The sequence below is a fragment of the Ursus maritimus genome, unplaced genomic scaffold (assembly GCF_017311325.1).
Source record: "Ursus maritimus isolate PB19 unplaced genomic scaffold, ASM1731132v1 scaffold_28, whole genome shotgun sequence".
Taxonomy (NCBI): domain Eukaryota; kingdom Metazoa; phylum Chordata; class Mammalia; order Carnivora; family Ursidae; genus Ursus; species Ursus maritimus.
Window position 1 is genome coordinate 1,014,440 of NW_024425341.1, and position 23,304 is coordinate 1,037,743.

General features: G+C 44.2%; 1 protein-coding gene across 2 annotated transcripts in view; it reads left to right on the forward strand.

Moving 5' to 3' along the window:
- The first annotated feature begins 1,680 nt into the window (after window positions 1-1,680).
- Window positions 1,681-23,304, forward strand: part of SH2D4A (SH2 domain containing 4A) — a 53,257-nt gene continuing 31,633 nt past the window's right edge. For both annotated transcript variants that reach the window (XM_008706264.2, XM_040643191.1), the window contains exons 1-3: window positions 1,681-2,082; window positions 13,090-13,249; window positions 14,844-15,015. In XM_008706264.2, the coding sequence (XP_008704486.1) occupies window positions 1,902-2,082; window positions 13,090-13,249; window positions 14,844-15,015 (513 nt within the window). In that variant the 5' untranslated portion in view covers window positions 1,681-1,901. The remainder of the gene's footprint in view (window positions 2,083-13,089; window positions 13,250-14,843; window positions 15,016-23,304) is intronic.

A 23,304-nucleotide genomic window follows, 5' to 3' on the forward strand; every position in this document is an offset into this window, starting at 1 on the left:
AAGCAAAACACAAAGGTAGGAAGGAAGCCTGGGAGGAACATGACTGACCGAGTTAGAGTCAAACACTGCTTTTAATTGTTTTTAAAACTTTTCTCTTTTTTTCTTTTAATTTTTTTTTTAGATTGGAGGGAGGGACAAAGGGGGAGAGAGACTCTTAAGCAGGTTCCATCCTCGGTGCAGAGCTCCACTCTGGGCTCGATCTCACGACCCTGAATTTATGACCGGAGCAAAAATCAAGAGTATGACACTTAACCAAAAGAGCCACCCAGGCACCCCTAAAAATTTTCTCTTAATATTGTGTTCCATTTGAGTTCCAGTGGTTTGAATGCTGCGGGAGATTATAGTTAGCAAGAACAGTTGTAGCCTCAGTAAAGGTCCCAGCTACACAATGGCTGGTGAATCTAACTATGTGCTGTGTATGCAAACATTCTGGGGTACCCCAACTGTTAAACATGCTTGGCTAAAGGAAGGAACAGCTTTGTAGGGAAGAAGAAGAGGGGAAGCGGCAGGGGACTCTCAGGGAGCTTTACAGTCGGGCCCATGGGAATGACAAAGTGAAGGAACTAAGAGCAGCCCTGGTATGACTAAGTGGTAGTCTGAAGTTTATGAGTGTTTGCAGTTAGTTTGGCGAAACAAGGTATTTGAGAGGCATGACTAGATGGTGAGATTATTTGAGGCATTGTGAACACCAAATTACTAGTCAACTTCTTAAACATAGGTAGTCCTGAAAAGTCACAGTAAGTAAGCTTTTTTGTGTATCCTGTTATACTGAAAAAACATCAAAAGTCTTTAAAAAATCAACCAAACAGAAATGTGTAAATTAGATGAAACCCCCATGGAATTGTCCCCCTCCCCCAACCCCTGTGAACCCGCTTGTGAGTGCATGAGTCTGTGGTTTTGTCTTGAAGGAGCCCTCTAAGAAACTCTTTTGTAAGGCAGGGATCCTTTGTAACAAACCTAGTTACCTCTTTATTCCCCCAGTTTTGGTGGTCTGTAAATTTAGATTTTAGTAAATTAGATCTATGGAACAGGGATATTTAAAACCCAGTGACCTTCCAGAGTGTCCATGAATGTTTTCTCCGACAGCGACACTGTTTTCATGGTTCTGGTAGGTCGTCTGGAAATTGCCTTGTCCTTCTGTGAAGACAAAGTATGTAATTGTCTTATTTAGTGCCACTTTTAAAGAGAAATGGGAAAACTGCATTGTGGTCTAATTTCTGTTTCTTTTTCCTTCCTTGAGGATGGCCCCATTTTGGTTTGCTTTGGGGTGGGTAATTCTGTGAAATCTCAAAAACAGTATTTTCTTTTGAAATAAGTTGTTTGGAGAGAACCTTTTAATTTCTTCCTGTGCCTCTTTTTTGTTTTATTCTTTTCTCAGCCATACAGTTGGTGGTTAGGCTCTGAGGTAATAATATGTTTGCTTAGTTGGGAGAAGGCCAAACCTCTGTTAATTTTTTTTGTTTCCCTGAGATTGACCTGTAAAAAGTTAGGGTTTGTTTTGTTTTGTTGATAAAGTATCTGGAAATTACGGGATAGGGGTTACACAAACTCTTAACAAGCGTGCCTCAGCTTTTCTTCTCCTTTCACCTGGAATGAAAAACGATACTGTATTTCCTCCAAGCTTAATTCATGAGCCTGCCCCTGCCTGGCGTCTACACATTTTAACGCTGCCCGCTTTTTGCCTGTTGCTCTTCGCAGGTTCACAAACAGCATTGTGGACGGCGTCTTTGGTGCCAGGAACCAAGAGCCAGTGCGCTGAATTATCGCCCCAGTCACTAGGATTGCCGCGAGTCTCTGGGAAGGTCTGTGGGGGCGTGCAGGTGCCGGCCCAGGGGAGGCACACCTGGAAGCCATTTGCAAGAACTTTTGCCACAGGTGTAAGAGACTCCAGGCCTGCGAAGATGCTGAAACAGATACTGTCAGAGATGTACATAGATCCCGATCTCCTGGCAGAGCTCAGCGAAGAACAGAAACAGATCCTGTTCTTTAAGATGAGGGAGGAACAGATCCGCCGATGGAAAGAAAGAGAAGCAGCAATGGAAAAAAAGGAGTCGTTGCCAGTGACATCCAGGCCAAAGAAAGGTAAACTTACACGTGTCTCTTCCGTGAATGTGTTAGTACCGTGGCTCCCGGCTTGTGTTAACAGTTCGCACTAGTCAGAAGCAAGTCAGGTGCAAGTTCCAGTTTGGTAGAGGGACCCGAAATGTTGAGATTCTAATAGCACAACTTATCCGCTTGAAGCTTACACTTACGTGCACGGACCCACACATGCATAGCATTTACCAGGAACTTGTGTCGCCGTAAGCACATCTCTTACTTAAAACCAGACTGACTTAAGCTGAAGTGAAAAGTCACCTGTACTGTTTGATCTGAGGGGCCCTGAGAAAGGGCTTCTCTCCCACTTACTGTCACTGGGGCCTATATCCTACTACCAGCATGCAAAGGCATTGTATCAGCATTTCTGTAGTAACTATGTTTACATTTCTTAGACTTTAAGAGGTTTTTCTTTGCGTTATCTTTTTTTAGGGAAACTCCCTCTTAAAATGCAAATACTGCTGTTGGGGGCGAAAAAGTCATACTACACATTTTTTTAAAGTAATCTCTATGCCCAACATGGGGCTCAAACTTATGACCCCCGACATCAAGAGTCACACGGTCAGCCGACTGAGCCAGCCAGGCGCCTCCATACCACACATTTTTTAATGTGAGTTAAATTTTCAGCTGTACTTCTTCCTGACCCAGGGAATCCCTGGTGGCTTGAGAGATCCTTTTGAGACCATGAGGGAGGAATTCTTGTACATCGAGACTTAAAGCATGTACACACACAGACGTAGAAAAGAGGACATTAACCGCCTCTGCTCTTCACCCTCCCCCAGCACAAACTCTGTCATGGATGAATACCTATGTCGTTAAAAAAAAAAAAAAAAAGCAGTTTTCAAGGTCACTCACAGAGGCATTCAAGACAAATTTCTCCTCATTTTTCATTAAGCCAGGAAAAATAAAATGTGATAAAACCACTCAGGGTTTCAGAGATGGAGAAAATGAATCTCACTTGCATGCTAGTATATACAGACTCAAGAAGGAAGTCAGTTTAGTGACCTTTACCTTATACTGCCTTTATTTAAAACCTTTTCAACTAACCTTTATAATGATATGGAAGTAAAATATGAATAGCTCATTTATTATCAATAACAGCTATTAAATACGTGTTTTGTCAGACACTATGCAAAGCACTGTTGTATACAGTATGTCTCATCTTCACAAAACTTCGGCAAAGTTGGTATTATCTGTTTTATAGGTGGAGAAAGTTTAGAATCGGAGAAGTTAAGCAATATATGCAAAGTCACACCACCAGTAGGTACCCAGATTTATTGGATTTCACAGTACTCTATACGACCCGAAATAAAATTTTTCCTTCTGTAAGTAACATGTCCAAACTGAAGCATGGCCCTTTTATCTTTCTTAACTGGCTTATACATCTCCCTGCATTCTTGAGCCAGAGTTTATCAGAGAGAGCTGGACCTCTCTGGGAGCCATTGTTCACTGTGAAGAGAGCACACTGATGTGTTGGGTAACTTTGGGACTAGTGAGAGCGGAAGGGTTCTTGCCCCAATGCCAGTGGCCCAGATACTTTGTAAGACCTTGGGGTTCTCGTGTTTGCTGAAGTGGTCTCCTTGTGACTACTTAAGACAGTAATTTTATTTCTTTGCTTATATTCTTTTTTTTGCAGAGTGTGAATCTGTCTCTTAGAAAATCTATATTATTTTATTAAATGATCATTTAAAAAGTATGTTAATATATGCAGTGAACATTCTATCAGTATTTCATGCCAAAAGTTTATTAACACTTGGAAAAATACATTTTACGCTAAATTAGTTCTCTCTTATGACTACAGAAAAAGAGAAGGTTTGATTCGTTCCCAACTTTCCCTAAAATACAGCACTTCTCCATCTTTCATCTTGTTCTGCCTTTGAAGATAAAGTCATAGATAGTATAAGGCAGTGTTATGGCTGGTGCTCCCCAGGGCTGTATCTGTGCTGCGGACCTACTGTGTGCTTCTGCTCCTTTCGGGCTGTGCTCCCAGCCTCTCCACCCCCACCCCTGCCCAGCTTGTACCCGGATTACTTTAGTGCTGCTTTTTCTTAGCAGTTCTTAGCCAGGCTGCAGCTTTGGAGATTGTCCTTTTCTTGGCTCTTTAAATATATCTTATGCCCTCCCTTCCCCTCATTCCTTCGCGCCATTTTAGCTCATCGCTTGGCAGTTCTTTCATTGTCATCTGGTCATTTTCTTCTCTATATGGTCCACCGTGGTGAGTTTTCAAAGAGCATCACTAAAATGTTTGCATATTGTGTATACCAGGAACCTTTTAGCAGTCTTACGGCTAGAGTAGAAAGGGCTGAAAAGCAATTAGAAATATGAATTTAACTTAGTAATAGATCGGAAAATCATTTCAAAATGTAATGGGAAAATGTGATTTCTAGAGAGGGAGAGAATTATGTTCCTCCTCTGCCTGCGGGGGGACATATAACTGGAGGTCTGGAGCTGGGTTGACCAGGATGGTAGCCCCTAGCCACGTGTGGCTGCTGAGCTGGTGAAATGAGAATAGTCTGGACTGAGGTGTGTTAGAAGGGTAAATTACCAGATTTCAAAGACTTGATAGGAAGAATAATGTAAAATACCACATTAACAATTTTATAGTCATTACATATTGACATGATAATCTTTTGGATAACGTGGGCAAAATAAAATTTATTAACGTTAATTTCATCTATTTCTTTCGCTGTCGTGATGGGGCTACTAGAACGTGTATAATTGCGGCTGTAGCTGACGCTTGGGCAGTGCTGCTCTGGACTCTCCAGGTAGTACCACCAAGCTGTCGGTGCATCAGACCTGAGCTCGGGGCTTAAATATACGATCTCATTAAATAATCACAGCCAAGCCTGAAGCTGAACTACTGTTCACATTTTACAGATGGGGGAAAGCGAGGCTGGGACATGAACTAGCTTGCCCAGGGCAGCAACTGGTAAGACCTGCAATCGACCCTGAGCCTGACTCTCCCAGAGTGGATGCTGTTAATGAATATGCTGCCTGTCCAGCCCACCTGGAGCTTAAGGCGTTACTCTTGTCTGCAGGCGCCTTGCACACCTCTAAGACGTATGCCTGCGTCAGGGCCCTGCCTTTGTTCTGTGTGATTTCTTTCTGGTAACACAGACAGGAGAGGCCTTCACTCAGTAGAGGAGTGTCCAGCACTTGTTTCATTGGGCCTCCAGGCGGACAGAAAGCTAAGCAGTAGACTGGGATCTGGTTGCTGTGTGTGGTGCAGGAGGGACTGTGTGTGCCCTTGAAATGGACTTGGATCGTGAAACTTCATTTGCCGCATTCTCATTGCTACCAGGCAAACAAGGTCCCTTATGCAGAGCCTTCCTTTTCCATGAAATGACCATAACCCACTGGTTTGTGCCACCTGCAGTGGCCCTCCCTCCCCTCCCTCACTCTTGAAGCCACTGCAGTGACCTCCACTGATAGATTCAGTTCTGATCTAGTCGATTCCTCAGCCTCATTGGACTCTGGAGTTGCCTCTCTGAGTCTCTCTCTTGATGTCATGGGTCTCCTGCTCTCTCCGTAATGATCTCTTTTTAATCCCTGCCTTACCCCCGAATGCCCGTGTTCCCCCAGGGTGCCTCACTCTGCACTGGTGGTTTGTAACCTGGAGGTGGGGTTGAGAGGCTCATAGACTCCTTTGAAAATTTAGTGAGAGCTTGGATCGGGAAAGTGCACACAGACAACATTTTGTGTATAGTTTTACAATGTTAACAGTCTCCCTAAATCTTGTTCACAAACTCTCAGTTTCACAGATCCCAGGTTAAGGTCTCTGTATTATCTCCCTGGGGCACCATTTCTACCTTTTTTTTTTTTTTTTTTTTTAGAGAGAGAGAGCATGAGTGGTGGCAGGTGGCAGGGGTGGGGGGTTGCAATGGGCAGAGGGAGGGGTAAGAGAGAATCCCAAACAAGCTCTATGCTCTGTGTGGAGCCAGACACAATCCTACGACCACAACCCTGAGATCATGACCTGAGCCAAAATCAAGAGGCAGACACCCAACCAACTGAGCCACCCCAGAGGCCCCCGCTTCTACCTTTTAGGGTTAAACACCACCTATATGCCAGCGACGCTCAAACCCATACTGCCAAGCCAGGCCTCTCACCTGCTTCGGTCTCAGTGTCCATTCCCTAACGAGTATTCCCACTCAGATCACCCATAAGCTCATCAATGTCACCTCAATCCTCCTCACCACCCCCAGGCCTGACCCTGCCTCTCATTCTCTGTTATAATCAGTGGCACTGCATTTTCCCTTGTCACTGCAGCCAGAAACCTAGGAGCCACACAGCTAGCCACTGAACCCTATAGATTTTACTTCATCTGTTCCATTGCCTAGAGCTTTTCCCTTACCAAGGTGCTGGTCTGTTAGGATGTGCCAGATATAAGCATTATATTTATGCTATTTCATTTAAACCTCACAAGAATCTGGGATGGTACATGTTGTCACCTTTCTTGTTACAAATAAGGAAACAAAGAGAAAGTCATTTGTATGGTCACTGGTAGAGTCAGAATTTGAGCCCAGGTACAGATCTATTCCAGGTCTGTTCTGAACCACTGGTTCTGGCCCTGTCTCCTGTCCTCCTAACTCTGAGCTTGATAGTTTAGCTGGGCTTATCTTCTTCTGTGGGGAGCACCCGCATGTGGGTAATTACTGATCTCCTCTTCCCATTTACCTTCCTGAGTCCCTGGATTAAGCTGGTCTCCTCTCCTGACTCAAGTTCTCATCTGTCTATAGCACCACCTACTTTCCTGGGCCCAAGCACCATACAGGTTTTCCGGCTTCCTTTCTGTCCTTTTGTCTCTAAAATAAGCATAACAATTATTTAAAATTTTAAAGATGGACTTTAGTACCCAGAGTAACAAACCTAGCAAACGATGGGGAAAGCAGCAGTTGTAAGTAATTTCAGGAAGTCCTATGGGGCTTGCAAGCTCATGGGGCTGGGTCTCGCCTTCTCCTGGCCTGTCCTGCTTTTCAGGGCCCAGAGGGAATGTGATGGTGTCCCCACGCCCGAGCTGGCCCGTCTGAGCCCTGTCTACATTCATTGTCCTGGCATCCCTTTTGGTGGGTTTCCCTTGTGCTCTCAGAAGTGTTTCAGTTTGGACGATGCATTACAAGGCTGCCTTAAACACATGTTTTGCAGTCTCGTGGACTGGTTTTGAATTCTGGTTCCAATTTCACTAACTCTGTGATCTTGGGCAAGTTAAATACCCTCCCTGAACCTCAACTTCCTCATTATAAGATGGGGTTAGTAATAGCCTTGGGTGGTACTCTAAATATTTAATGGCAGACGTGGCATGGGCATCAGTCAGAAGGGACATGGCTATGGTACGTGACTCCTGGAGGGGCCCACGCGCCTGGATCTTTTGGTTTCTGGATGTGGGGGTGGGGATCCCTAGAGGAGAGGCCAGAGTGGTGGGAGATACTTGAGAGGTTGGGAGTTTAGGGAAGTATATCATATTTTAACAGCCTGGGTATTGGTAGGTGCTGCTGTCAGTCCTGATGATACTCCCAATATGTGAATTTGTTAGGAGGCCCCTGGTGTTGATGTTCTGGCTTCTGTTCAGTTTTTGGTCTTCTCTTTGTAGGGACATGGTATATACATCTTCATTTCTCATTCTCGCCTGTTACTATGGTTGTCTTTCTGAGTTGGATCTAGTTGGAGTGGAGACCAGTTGCTGACCCTTTGAATCACAGTCTTAGTTTGGGGGGAAGCCCTGGGAGTTGTATTGGCCTGCACCCAAGATGACCCATACTGACACTTGCAGTCTCTCCCTCCTACACCGCTGCTGGGCCCACCGTGTGGGGAGAAGTCAGACACAATGATGATACGAGCAGTGTCACACACTAATGTAAGACTGGGATAAGCCTGGCCATCCCCATGCCAAGTGTCGCCCCATTTTTATGTGATAGTTCACAGCATCGCCTAGTTAGAGATCGTTTATGGTGAATGAGGTGGCGATAAGAGTCTGCACAGCGGTTCTTTGTGGTGTAGTACGAAGCACCACGGACCCACTATTCTAGAAAAGTTGGTTTTAGAAGTTCTCAAGAATCCCTAAGCTAGCAAACATGAAGAACGCTGCAGTATGCAAACGTGATTCAAGGACTGGGAGCAAACCTTACAATTTAATGGAAGTGCTATGAAAAGGTCCCTCTCTCACTGTCCTCTGATTAGAGAGTACATATAATTTCAAGGTGAAGTAGACAAAAAATCCAGAATGTGTGGATAGCACCTTATTCTAGGTGCAGTCCCTGCCCCATGAGGATCTCTTAAATGTATACTTTACCTTAAGGAAGCACACTGGGGACAGAAATGTGGGTGTATGTCTGTCAGCTTTCAGCTCTTAGCAGACAGAGGCTTTTCTCCTCTTCTTGTCAATATTTTCTTCCTTACCTGTTCTCTGCATACTCCTCCTGCCATCATTCCCCAGGCCTGGTCCCTGGCATCCTTTCGCTCTCCCCTCCCAAAACCCCAAGTGTAAAATTTGTCCCTGTTTCTTCTATTTAAAGAAGTCTTTCAACCATCCAGACTCCTAAGCTGCTCTTTCTGTCTCACAGGCCTGTAGTATAGTGCCCGGAACATAGCGGATGCTCAGTAAATATTTGTTGAACAAATGACTGAATCCTCTTTTACTTGCTTACGAATAAACTTCCCCAGAGCACATGCTTACAACCTCCACCTTTTATCATCCTTTCTGTCCTGCTTCTGTAGCCTGTCCCCCGCCTGTCTCCCTAAAAGTACTCTCCGAGGTCAGAGACTCCTGAGACCCTCCTCAAGGGTCTCCACCCCCTTTCTGTGTCTGCAGGGCATGGAGCACCATCTCTCTTGGCTGCATGGCAGCGCATTCTCCCCAGGCTCCTATATTATGTTGCGTTTAGGAGTCAGAAATCCTTTTTTTTTTTTTTTTTTGCTGTTTTAATCAGAATGTTCTCTTTCTTCCCTTTTGCCTCCCGAGTGGAGCACATGCTTTCCCCAGGTTCTCACTAGTCTTCATTCCCTTTGCAATTCTTCTACACCAGTGGCTTCAGTGATGACAGCTATAAAGTAATTCCCAAATTCACAGTCAGTCTCAACAGCATTTCTTCTTTTTTTTTTAAAGATTTTATTTATTTATGTGACAGAGAGACAGCCAGCGAGAGAGGGAACACAAGCAAGGGGAGTGGGAGAGGAAGAGGCAGAGGCAGGTTCCCAGCGGAGGAGCCCGATGTGAGGCTCGATCCCGGAACGCCAGGATCACGCCCTGAGCCGAAGGCAGCCGCCCAACAGTCCCAGGCGCCCCTCGACAGCATTTCTGAACTCCAATGCCATAGTTCAGATATCTACTGAAGCTCTCCATGTAGATTGTTAGTAAAATTAAAAATAATTTATTCTTTATTTCTAAAACAGCTCAAACAAATTTATTTTCTTGATGTCACTGTTTCTGCTTATTACCCTGCCATCTCCTCTCTCATCTTTGAGTCCTTCCTTTTCAGCCACCTGAATCTTACTGACCTTTCCCTCATTTGGGCCCCGTGTGCCTCACTCGTGGTCTCTCACCCCTCATCTCTCCCCCATTCTGTCCCCACTCAGACACTGGACAGCCCCCTCCTACTTCCCTGATCCACCCCACACGCGAATGTGCCATGGTACTTCCTAAGTCACTTCTCTGACCCTGGCACCATCTGCACAGACACAGTCATGGACTCTTCGTTGGTCATTTAATCAAGAACATGGAACTAATATTTTTGAGCATTTACCATGTGACAGACCCGTGAGGTCCGACTTACTACCTGTGTTTTATCAGAGAGGGAGCTCAGGCTCAGAGAGGTAAGGTATCATATACATGGTCACATAAAGAGTTGGTAGAAACACTGGGATTTTAACAGCACTTTCTGGCTTTATGCAGTGCAGGGCCTAAGTTTAAATCGTTTAGCCAGGTGTCTGGGACTTGTGCCATGTGGCCCTCTGTCCCCTGCATGATCCTTAGCCCATGGCCAGGTGACACCTGAAGCTCTTTTCAGCTGTCACTGAGGCCCTGATTCCTTATAGCCCTTCACTGATTTCCTTCTCTGATCTTCGAGCACACTGTCTTTGTGTAGGTCACCAAACTTACGCCCTACTCTCTGTCTAAACTCCAGGTCCATCCTCCAAAACTCAATACAAAGAACTTCTCTTTTCTTCTGTGTCCTTCCAAAGCGATTTCTCCATCCTGAGATTCCTCACTGGACTTAAAATCTATTGTGGTTATAATGCGTGTTCCCCTGGTCCTTCAAACTGATCGGTTCTTCTTCTTAAATATTCCCCTAGCACCCTTTCACACCCCTCCCCCAAGTTGTTTTACTTTCATAATTAATTCAGTGTTCAATTTCTGTCTCCAGCTAGAATGTAAGTTCCCCGAGGGCAGGGGCTGGTCTGTCCTGTTCATAAGTGCTTACACACATGTACCTCGCTGCCTGGTACATAGTAGATGGGGAATAAAGTTCATTATGTGAGTAACCTAATGCCTGCTCTTTCTCTCGCAAACTCTAGGTGAGTTGCAGGAAAACGGCCACATCTGTTTTATCCTGTATCCCCTGCAGCATTTAGCTCATCCGCATCTTGCTCAGAGTTAGAAACTCAGTAAGTTTTTGTAGAATGAACTAAACAGAGGCCTGAGTAGTCTTCCCCCATCTTGGTGTAAAACTGAGGGTATTGGAGCTAACACTCATTTTACTAGAATAACTTCTCCAGCAGCCTCCACTAAGGTTTTAGGGAGTCGTGGGGAAGCCCTTGAAGGCCCTCCAATCTCTATGTTCTCAGGTGACATTGAAGAGCTCCCAAGGTGAGGAGCCCTCAGCACAGAGATTATTGTCAGTGCCATTCTGTCAAGAGCCCTGCTTTTGGTATCTGGCTGAATCTGACAGTTCTCTTTTTTCTTGCCCCAAACCATAATTTCCTTGCCCTCACCATACTCTCACCACTCCCCTGCTTCTAGAACGTCAAGGCTCTAGCCCTCTCCTTTGGTGGTCTTCTCTGCTTGTGGTTTCTAAGCACCCTCCTCTGTTCACAGGTGATTCTGGGATTTCTCCCCCACCTCACCCTTCAGGGCAGCACCTTCTTCCCCCAGGAGTGATGCCCCAGCCTGCAGCCTGTGGCGCTCTCTGGAGAATGTGTCCTGCTGTGCTGAGCAAAACTTCAGGAATCCCCGGGTCCTCCCTCCCTGTCTCCCCTGGCCCTCTACCACTCTCCTCTCAGGGCGTCTTTCTCCTACTGTCAAAAATATTGGTAGAGTGTTACTTAGGTGAAGATTGAGAGATGGACATAGTAAAAAATATTATTAGTTGCCCTGAGAGAGCGTAATAAAGGCAGTTTTATGAGGTGTGACAGCTTTCTAAAGTTAATGAACCATTTGGCATCTCCTCACACAGAGCCAGAGCTGGCCAGGGCCCATCCCCACGAGGGCACACTTGGGATTGATCTTCCCTTCATACCTGGTGCCACTTTCGCTGTTCCTCCACTTGTGAAAACAGTGCCAGGTCAGCTGCCTTCTGGATGATACATTTAACTCCTCTTAGAGTGAAGATTCTGTCTCCCCTCCCTCCCTGCCCCAGTATCCTATTTAGAATTTTATTACGCTGTAGAAAGTCTTCATTGCCCCAAGAAGGGTGAAAAGTGGGAAGATAAAGAACACAGCTGAGTTTGAGCAGCCTGCTTTTTTAATGTATCCTGAGGCAACAGTAGGAAGTAGGTCAACAATTCACTGGATAGAAGATGCTTTAATTGGAAACCTTCTACTTAACCTAAGAAGACAGGACACGGTCCCAGTGTGGGTTTCTAACCTCTAAGCACCTCTGTTCCATCAGGTGCCCTCTTGCCCACACTCAACACCACTGGCCAGTTTAGCGTCCTTAGGACCCAGGGATCTTGACCACAACATGGACCATAATGACCCTTGGTAGGTCTGCCTGGGGGCTTTTAGATTTAGGGACTGCACCTCTTGGCCTCTCCTGGGTGTGTTCCACATACCCCCGGGGTTCAGGGAGCATGACCTGTGTGCCGCGTCTCAGGAGTCCAGGAGCTAGAATGTAATACAACCCCTGTGACCAGTTGTAAACAAGGGTCATTTAAGTAGCTTCACCAAGTATCACACTACCAGTAGTATTATCTTCTCACAAGCTGGTGTGAATCTCCAAGCAGCCATAGAAGTAAACAATAGGGCGGACAGTAGCATTTAACCTCTCATGAACTCCTATTCTGCGGCAGGCACTGGGGAAATAGCTGGTGTAGCCTGCTCCCCTACAGCAGTCCTGTGTTGTAGATGGTCGTATTCCCATTTTGCAGATGAGGAATTTGAGGCTTAGAGAGATTAAATAATTTGTCCAAATCACACAGCTAGTAAGTGACAGGGCTAGGATTTAAACTAAAGCCAGTGCAGTTCTAAAATGGAAATACCAAACCCTGGAGCAGCTGTGTACTTCTGGGATTCCAGAAGATTCTCAGACCTTAGAAGTTCTAACATCTGATGTTAGCACAAACTGCATGCTTTTCCCCATCTTGCCTTCTTTAGTTACAAAGTGGACGCATTCAAAAACCATATTCATATATTTTTAAAAGATTTTATTTATTTTTTTGAGAGAGAGAGAGCATAGTGAGAGAGTGAGAGAGTGCATGATGGAGGAGGAGGGACAGAGGGAGAGGGAGAAGCAGACTCCCTGCTGAGCAGGGAGCTCAACAAGGAGAGGGGCTCGATCCCAGGACCCCGGGATCAGACTGGAGCTGAAGGCAGACACTCAACCGACTGAGCCACCCAGGAGCCCTCGTATTCATATTTTAAAACAAACATTGCTGCAGACGCCACCCACTGTGGCCACCCTCCATTGCTCCCTGGGACTGCTGCTTCTTCCTAAGGAGATTGGAAGTGCTTTGTCTCATCTAATATTTTTTTCCTGCAGACCCTAAATACTTTAATGATGGCAAACATCATAACCCACGACTAAAGATATTTGTACAATCCAAATTTTGTTTTGCTTGCAGAGAACAGCAAATCTGTTCATTGGAAACTGGGAGCTGATAAGGAAGTCTGGGTCTGGGTGATGGGTGAGCACCATCTAGATAAACCCTACGATGTGCTCTGTGATGAAATTATTGCCGAGAGAGCCCAGCTGAAAGCAGAGCGGGCAGCGGAAGAGCTCAGGTATGAGTCTGCAGACCCGTGAGGGGCTGGCCAAATTATAAAATGGTGCAGATTTGCCCCTTCTTCAGAGTATCTGAAGGGAGAGTGGGGTGGGATCTGAGAGCCACAAAAGTCACTATACATGTCTCCGGCAAGTTTCTTTACACTTTTGGTGGTTCCCTTCCTTCCCACAATGCAATCAAATCAGCCGTTTCACTTCATCGATTGTCATCTGAGTTTCGATCTGAATGTGGTTTCCCCTGCGATCACTGGCTTCACCAGAATCACGCCAGAGCACCGAAGCCTGACATGACTGAGCATTGGGAATACAAGTGAGAAATGCAGTGACTGTTCAAGCTTCAGGCCTTCAGACAAGGTTACTTAGAGGTGGGCAGCTGAGAAGCAGGCCCTCTAGGTGCTTACACTGTGCTAGGTGGTGGGAATTCAAAGATGAGCAAGAAGCTTCCAGTAGGAGGAGAAACAGGCAGGTACACAACTAACTTCAGCTGATACGGGCTGTGATATGTGCTGCAACTAAGTTATAAACAGAGCATTAACTGAGCCATTATTCCAGTCCACAGAAGAGGTGTGAAATCTGAATTGAACCTTGAAAGATAAGTAGAGCCTTCCAGCTACAAAATGTCAGGAAAGAAATTGCAGGCAGAGGGCATAATCAAGACCCCTAGTTTTGAATATGTCTGGTTCTTTGGGTGACAATGACTTCTTCTGAATGTTTGGAGTATACCTGGGCAAGTAGCAGGAGACAGGGGGTCATACTCTAAAGTGCCTTGAAACCCAGAGTTAGAACTTTGGACCTTGTTTTGTGGACAGTAGAGATGTCTGAATAGGAAGTGACACGATCAACTGGAGATGCAGGAAGGTAACCAGGCTGGTAGCAGTGAGGCAGATGATGGATCCCCTCTGCTGGGGGCCCAGGGTGACTTCTGGGAAGCCTGCTATCCCTTGAGTATTGACAGCCCTATCTGAGCTGATGAGATAGAAACAGACATATGGACCTCGGTTCAGGTCCCAAAGGCTGCTGATGCTGCCCACCAACTCCTGTAACTAAAACTATAAATGGGCACACAGAGATAAAGGAGTTGTGTGCGGCTCGTCATAGTTTAGCTTCTGGACAGGAGTTGGGCAGACCGGAGTCCCGATCCTGGCTTGCCACGATGTGGCCTTGGATAAATAATTATTTTGAGTCTCTTGCAATTAAGCAAGGACAACAAGCCCTTCCTTATAGGGTTGTTATGAGAATTAAGTTAATGTCTTTTCTTTAGTTAAGATTTTATTTATTTATTTGAGAGAGTGAGAGAGCACAAGTGGGGGGAGGGGGAGGGATAAGCAGACTCCTCACTGAGCAGGGAGACTAACGCTGGGCTCAATCTCACAACTGGAGTTGAAATCAGGAGTCAGACATTTAACCAACTGAGCCCCCCAGGGGCCCCAAATTAATGTCTTTAAATACAGCAAAGGGCTTAGCATAGTGTAAGCACTCAGTAAACGGTATCTGTTACTGTTTTTCACATAATTTGAATGCAGGCATCTGCTTTGGAAAAGCTATCCATGTTGGAGAATGTTGCTTGATAATTCCACATTTGTTTCTCTTCAGAAAAACTCAGTCCGAAGAATTTGCCAATAGCTTGAAAACGAAATCACAATATTATGATCTGCAAGCACCAGATACCCAGGAGACTCGGAATATCTATAAGAAAGCAGCAGAAGAGGAGGGACTGGGGAAGCGCTCTAGACCGGCACCACTCCTTGAAGAAGAGAAAATTCCAGTGAGTCTTGCATATGTATAAACATGCAGAGTTTCATAACCAGGGGAGTTAAAGATATTGGGACCACCGAGGTGAATGTAGTCGAACCTCAAAGTCGTGAACTTTTCTGTGAAAAATCCCTCCCAACTTGAAGGCCCTGATGTTCGTTTCATTTTGGGGAATTTGGCTCACCTGCTCCTTCACAAACAAAGGGTAAAATACCCCTTGTTCATGGGACTGCAGGTGTGAAGAAAGAACTCGAGGAATAAAGTTTGGCATTTAAAATATGTTCAGGGTTTATTTTTCCCTGTTATATGTCTTCTGTAAGAGAGGTTGGCAACTGTTTTTTTGTGAAGGGCCAGATGATAAATACTTGAGGCTTTGTGGACCTCACGCTGTCACAACTGTACACGAATGGCCAGGTGTGGCTCTGGTGCAGTAAAACCTTACTTACCGAGACAGGGCCAACTTCGGCACCCAGGCTGTAGCTGACTGACCCCGCCCTAGAACGCTGGTGCATTTGTGGTGTAGGTTATGTTCTCTGCGGTCTTCCCTGTCGTGTTGAGGACTACACCTCCGTGCCTCTTTGGCTTCATAGATTCTGCCTGTGACTGTGGGGACCATTATTTCCTCAACACAATAGAATTTTATAATCAGAATTGGTATGAATTCTCTCATGTTTCAGTTGGTTTAAAGAGCTCAGACATCATTTGCTGCTTAGATTATAGTTTGAAAGAACAATAAAACTATATTATGAAGTACCTTCTTCTGCCAGGAATTTAATTAAACTGAGAATTAACAGGGGATTTGCAATTGTTAGACTTCCGTTCAGGTCCGCAGCTTTGTGACACTAGTTTTGTGTGCTCTTGACCTATTTGAGGCTGTCACACAGGGCACAGTCCTCTGTCTTCCCTACTTCACGGGCTTATGATGTCTCATTTCATTCTCACAATGATTTTATGACCTAGGGACTGTTTCTTTATTTGTCCATTTTACAGGTAAGGAAACTGAGGTTAGATATGGTTAGTCAATCTGTCCAAGGTCTTATAGTTGACAGAAGACTGAACCAGGATTCAGAGGTCTGCAGGACCCCTAGGCCATTCCTTAACTATTGCCTTTGGTTGTCTTGTTAATACGAGGAATGCAAAGAAGCTTTATAAAGGGCTGCAAATATGAGGCTCAAAATATTTAGGGGTACAAAATTGTAAAAATTGGTTTATATCCCAGGGTCAGAGCTGGGTCCTTTCCTCACATGTACAGTGAAACATTCAGTCTCTCCCAGGGCTTCTTTGCATTCCACATTTAATACCAAACTCCCTCCAAACAGCAGACTCCTTTTCCAGCACCCCTGAAATGAAGCACAACAACAGCAAAAACAAAAACCTCCTTCCAAAGCACTGAGTATAAAATGCTTATCTTTGTGCTTGAATTACAGTACTTTCCTAGAAAAAAATTTTTTTTCAAAGCAGGACAAAAGATTAGAGTAGAAGTTAAATATCATGGCTATTATTGTTTTACTATATCATAAATATTATACGGATTATATTTTATACACACACACAAACACAGTGAGAGGAGAAGATCTCAAGATTGACTGATTTACTCATTCATTTAAAAAGTACCCATTATGTGCTGGGCATTGAGATTATAATGCAGGAGTAAGAACAGACTCATTGCTGAACTTTAGAGTAAGTTGAAGGAATGAACAGCTGAATGAACTTTATAGTTGAGAAAGCAAAGAGAGACTTCATATAACCCATCATTTCAAAAGATAATAAGTGACCTCAAGAACAGGATGTATTTCTATGCACCCCCTTTACAGAACTTGAGCAATGGCAGGAAGTGCAGGGTGGCTTTGCAGAGGACATGGAGCTGGAGATGATGACAGGATAGCTGGGGCTGGCGGTTCCAGCAAAGGGCAGCATGGACAAAGGCTGTGTAGCTAGAAGAACAGGGGGCTTTGGAGAACTCAAAGAAGGCTGCGTGGCTGGAGTGCGGAAGGGACAGAGGAGAGCATACGATTGAGTTGAGAGGGTAGGGTGGGCAAGGCCAGACAGGACAGGGTCTTGGGGACAACTTTGTGTTTTGGCCCCCTTTTTTCAAGAACAGTTGGTTATTGTCAAAGATTTTTGAGCAAGGGTTTGACCTGGTCAGATTTATTTTTTGAAATTTTTAAATTTGAACTGATTGTTCGCGGATCAGAGTGGGTGAAGGGGCAAGCTTTCTAGCACAACCCCAGTTTCTAAGCTTAGATGCCTGGGATAATGAGGGTGCTATCCACATAAACAGGAACATCTGGAGGAGATAAAGGAGCAGAGTCTAGTTTAGAGATACCAAGGATTCTGCATGCCACTTGAGGTGGTAGCAGTAGATATAAATTGATTTTATACATAATAATAAAGTATATACAATTTGAGTTAGAGTTTGCAAAACTTTCTCTTATATAGTTATTTCATTTCATAATACTCCTGTGAAATAGACAATGCAAGTATTTCTTTTGTACAGATGGAGACTAATGCTCAAAGAGATAAGTGGCTTGCCCAAAAATCAGTTAGAAAGCTCTCCTTGTTTATCTACTTTCATTCTCATCACAGCCCTGGTATATTTAAAACAGAATTCATCACGTTCCCCAGATCTGTATCTTTAGACAAGAACTCTGGTGAGAAACCAAGACTAGAGCTTTGGGAGTCATCCAGTATGTTTCCAAAATGCAATTCACGCCTGGGTAGCGCAGTCGTTAAGCGTCTGCCTTCGGCTCAGGGCGTGATTCCAGCGTTCCAGGATCAAGTCCCACATCGGGCTCCTCAGCTGGGAGCCTGCTTCTTCCTCTCCCACTCCCCTGCTGTGTTCCCTCTCTCGCTGGCTGTCTCTCTGTCACATAAATAAATAAAATCTTTTAAAAAAATGCAATTCAGGCTTGCACAGTAAAGAGGTCCACATTTCATCCATAATTTATTTTAACTATGATATCTAGAAGGATATTGTCATGTTTTTAAACTTTCATTGTCTACACATGGCCTAAAATTTATTATAAAAAGAAAAATTGGCAAGCCGTTTTTATTGACGTTAGTGATTACGAAGCTTACCTGAATAACCGTGGACAGGTTTAAAGAGCAATCGGTCTTCCAGAATTACGAACAATATTTACAGAAAACCAACTGTAGATTTACTAAAGTAAAATGGCCTTGTTAGATTCGTAATAAATTTCCACGTGACAGATCATCACCAGAGAACTCCAGACCTGAATCTGAAAGCATCCCTTACTGGTCTGATCTAAACTCTCCGAAGGGCTATGGGCAGTAGGGGAAAGTTAAATTCAACCCAAATATTGATGTGCATTCCGCAGTATAGAAGCTCTTGTGTAGAGTCACTTAGTTATGGGAAGTAGTTCTTCTGGTTAATGGTGAGCCCTGTATCTGTCCTGAGGCATCAGAGTAGACTGTATTTCTGCATTTGTGCTGCCAGTGTTTTTCGGCTCTGCTCCGATTATCTTACGAAAGGGTTAAGGCAAACGTAGTTGAATATTTTTCACATCACTACAGCTGTTTCCATATGGTTTCCATATGGTTTCCATGGATAAGCCTCACCATGAGGTCTGGACTTTCATATTCAAGCAGAATTTAGGCAAAGATGTGAGGTTCAAGGCCAGTAGTGCAAGCTGAGGTGAAGTCAATCTCATTGCTGGAAATAAAGTCTGCATTGTCTTTCCCAATTGGCAATCCTATTCTGAGCTTTTCTCCACAGCCTTCCACCCCAGACTCAAAACTGTATTTCTTGGCCCACCTGGGAAAGAGCTAATCTTCTCACATGTACAAAATGCAGAGAGTTGGACTCTTCCCTCTGTGGAACTGTTGCAGGATTTTCTGCCTTTAGTGCCCGCAGTTTTTGTCCCTTTGGGCTCTTTGAGGAATGAAGAGGTAGACCAAGGAATGATGGGCAGCAAAGCAAAGTTTATTGAGCAAGAGCATAAAGGTCCCAGAGAGGGAGGGGACCCAAGAGGGCTGCCCTTGGAGTTTCTAAGTTTAAGTGTAGGGGGTTTTACGAGCTCTTCTGCAGAACTATCTTCAGCAGTCAGGGTGTGCTGAGTCGTGCCAGTCAGGACTTCGGTCACGTATCTGTCTACCTATTAGGTTAATGTCTACGTGTGGATGGTCTTTTTTGCTGACATCTGGGGCCTTAGCTCTTAACTGCCCCTTGCCCAGGATGGTGACAGATGCTTTGGGATTAATTCTTTTATTTTAGGACATTTTGCAAAAATCACTTCTGCAAAGGCTGCAAAGCAGAATGTTAATATGGTCCTGTCTATGCTGTAAAACAGGATGTTAGTGCTGTTCCGTGTCAGCTGTCCTGACTCCATATCTTCTTGTTAGGGTCCCTGGCCCTAACTACCTAACTGTCCAACTAACTCCTAACAGAACCAGAACACTAAACAGCCCAACTATAGGTTTGCTTTTGGATTATTTTATATCAATATAATAATGATTTCTTTTGTATCTTCATTAGCAGATGAATTCATCCAAGGAGATCTCTTGTAGAATAATGAAAGATTTGCCCCAAGTCTAAGGCTGAAGAATTTCTGTTTCACCCTTCGAGCGATGAGAAGCAAATCTGGGGGTTTTGAAAAGAGTTGTTAGATCCCCACTTCAGGGTTTAGAAAACTTGGGGTCCAGTCTCAGAACAGTTTTCTTCACATTCAAGATAATCTGTAATGAAAAAAATTTTTAAAGAATATACTTATGTTGATTTAAAATTTTCATTTTAACAAATAGATAGCCAAAGGTAAGACTGCCTGATGAAGTACCAGACACTGTGACACGTGCCACTGACACAGGGCAAGACTTCTGGTCTGGACACGGAGGCCTCAGTCCTCCCAGGCAGCTCTGGGACTCCAGCCAGTGTCCTGTAAGGAATCAATTCCTTCTATAAAATAGGGATTAAATTAGCAACACTGTTTCTTTACAAAGGCAGCTGAGAAAATATATAAACATGAGGGTGCTTGCCCAGTGTCATCTGATGGAAGCAGCAAGAATTATTCCCTGACGTTCTTCAGTTGTAAGATGCTGTTTTTATCATGAGCCCAGCCTTGGTCCTTTTCGTTTTTCAGATGAGGAGTTGGAGGCCTGGGAGGCTCCGTGGTTTGTGCAGTCTGAGGAGGAGGCTGAAGTAATGCCTAGATTAGAGCTGAGTGTCTGGTTCTTATTCTGAAAAGCTATTGCCTTCTACAAAATACCTGCCCCGTCCTTCTTTTTGGCAGTGGTGATGGTGCTTGGAAAACTCAGAAATGATGCTCTGCTTAATATTTAGTGAGAGGGTTGTGGTTCTCAGTGGGTCACGGTTGAATACTTAGTGTTCCCGGGTGCCTGTCACTGCTGGTACCCAGCCAGGTTCTGAGACATGCAGGTTGGGAAGCAAACGCCATTCCCAGGCAAAGGCAAATGTTGGGGGGTGGGGAGTTAATAGGAGCCGGAGAAAATGCTAGATGATGCACTCTGTGAGGCACCCCCTCCTGGGAAGTTTGGGTAAGTTTGGGTAGGTTTGGGTATCCCCCGCGGCTAAGTGGAGATGTTAGGACCCTGGATGTGGACAGTCCGCTAGATGCTGTCGTGTTTTCCCTACTCTTGTGCCAGAGAATTTGGGGAGAGAACAGAACAGTTCTCAGTGTGGTTGGGAGACTGGGAGAGTATACTAATTCAAAGATAAAACCCTTTGTGTTTCTCTGGTTATATGTAATTTGTAGGCTGGGAACTCATTAATCAATAGATTGACTGTCCTTGCCCCAAAGGGGACCTTGAATAAAACTAGATCTGCTCACGTGTAGATTTTATCTCCAGAGAATCACTTGTTATTTTTGTACGAATGGCCTTCAGAGTGGACCATACTGCAAAACAGAAGATTAAAAAAATTAGATCACAAACATCGGGGATTCAAAGCATTCCTAAAACAAACAAACAAACAAAAAACCCAAAAAACCTTGAGGCTCATGGCTTAAGACGCCTTGAGCAAGAGTCCTCCTCTTCATATCTTTAAAGAACGAGAGTTAGAGGTGACAGCTCTTGTGTCTGTACCCCTACTTTGCACACGTGCATGCGTGCACTGTCCCAAGGCTCTGGTATGTTTTTAAGTCTGTCATTTTGCTATAACAGAATGATAACAAAAACATGCTACTGAACTGTACATTTTGATTGTAACCTTGACATTGAAACCACGGTAGTATTCAGTTATGTTTTAAAGTGTTATTCTAACTCACGGCTTTGTGTTCCCATCGGTAGACAGCAGTGAAGGAGCACCCTGTAAAACTATTTTCAGACACGAGGAAGGACTTCCACTGAGGTTTTCCTTTCTGAACCAAAAAGTTACTCTTGCTCTCTATGCAGAAACCAGCAGTTGTCTAAAACTGGATTTTGGTTGTTTGCCTTTATAAAGGAGAGATTCGGAAGCAAGATACTGAGATCAGGACCACTTCTTTCAATGGATAGAAAAGAGTTGGTATTTTGGGCCCTTGTTCTTCTCCAGGTGCTACTTGTAGAGCAACCAAAGTTTTGGTTATATGTGGCTTGTGCTTTGGTAAAGACTGTAAATTAGTGTGTTAGTAAAGTAGTATTCGATCACAGTTCCTTGGAGATGAGTACTAAAGCTTGGTGAGTGGGCAGGGTGGAGAGTGCACACCACCCGGAGTAGATGCCCTTGTGCCTGGGCGTGGTGGAACCACGTTGGCCTTGCCTGGCTCTTATCTGCACACAGCTATTTCGTCAAGCCCTGAAGGGAGTTGGGTTCACATTTATAACAAGGAACCTGAATGTAAACAGAATGGGAAAATGTATTCCTGAAATGCAGGCTAGAATTCTGAGGATTGAATTGGATGTGTTAAATAACAAAAATTAAATTGTGCAAACTTTAAAGATCTAACTGGCTTATTAATCGGTTCATAAATTGGGCAGCATCTGTCTGGCAAGTAGAGGGGAGCTCCAAAGAGCTACAGAAAAGGAAAAGTAGAGAGGGAGTGGAGAAAAGGAAATTGTTAGCAAAGAATCCATTGTTTTAGGCAAGGTCGCCCTCCTAAGGGAACGGAAGGGGTCTGTCAGTAAAATTCCTAGTGCTGACCAGGAAATTCCCATGTTGACTGCTGAAAGGTCAATTTCTGGGGGGTTGAAACTGCAGTTCGGTTTGGTATTAAGTTTTGGTTTACTGACTTGGAGCCTCACCCTAGATGACACCATTTTGGGCCTATAGCTTTCTTTTCAACAGATGTGAAGAAAAAAGAGGGATAATCCCCAAACAGTAACTGTTTGCCTTGATGTATATTCCCTTGTAGTGTACCTGCAGGAAGCATTTCAGTATTGTTTTTGTGAGAGATGCAGTGTTGGGTATGCTAGACAAAAACGGACAAGGGATTTGTTGTGCTCATTTTATTAATTCAAAAGTAGAGCCATAAACGGAAAGCTACACAATTACCCAAGTAGTTTCCATGTAACTGTAATAGAATTTCATGGTAGTCTGTGGAATAAAATTTTATAGAAGATAGAATTACAAAATCCTTGGGCCTTAGATACCATTTAAGCTGATGTGTTTTTAAAAGCAGTATGTTGTATAAAATGCTTAATATAAGGTAAATGACAAAAGAGAAAACCATTTTTAGTCTTGAGAATTGCACATTACGAAGTTGGTAACACAACTTTATTTTGCGTGACATTTACAGTAACTCACTTCTACAACTCACTAGACGTAATGTGCCAGGAAGAAGTTATGGAATCCTGAGTCTGGAGATACGAGGTGCTGCTGACCACTTACTCATTTAACGTGTCTGGGGCTCCGTTTCCTTACCTAAACAATGGCGGTTATAACAGCTACATATCACTGGTTTGGATGTGAGAACAAACCAAATGAAGCAAAATATACTGAGGTGTTTTGTACAGTATTATGTTTGATATAAATATTATTTTCTACCAGTTATAGTTAGGTTCCTATATTCCGTTGTGTCAAGACTTCCCATAGCCATCATGCTTTTAAAACTCTGTCTAATCTCTTAACAATCCTTTATTACGTTATCCTTATACTTTATATTTAATAATTACTTTATTTCCCTTGCTAGTCTTCTTTTCCTCTTTCATGGAACATATATCAGGTGTGTCCCTGGTGAGATGGTGAGGGTGGCCTTTGGAACTCTCTCATATCTGAAATGCTTTGCCCTACCAGCCTTTACGTGTACCGCATTATTGCGTTTTCTGAGCACGTCCCTGCCCAGTTCTACTGTTTGCATAGTGCTCTGAGGGTTGTAGAGGGGAAGGTGCAATGGAAGTGGGCAGGTGCTCA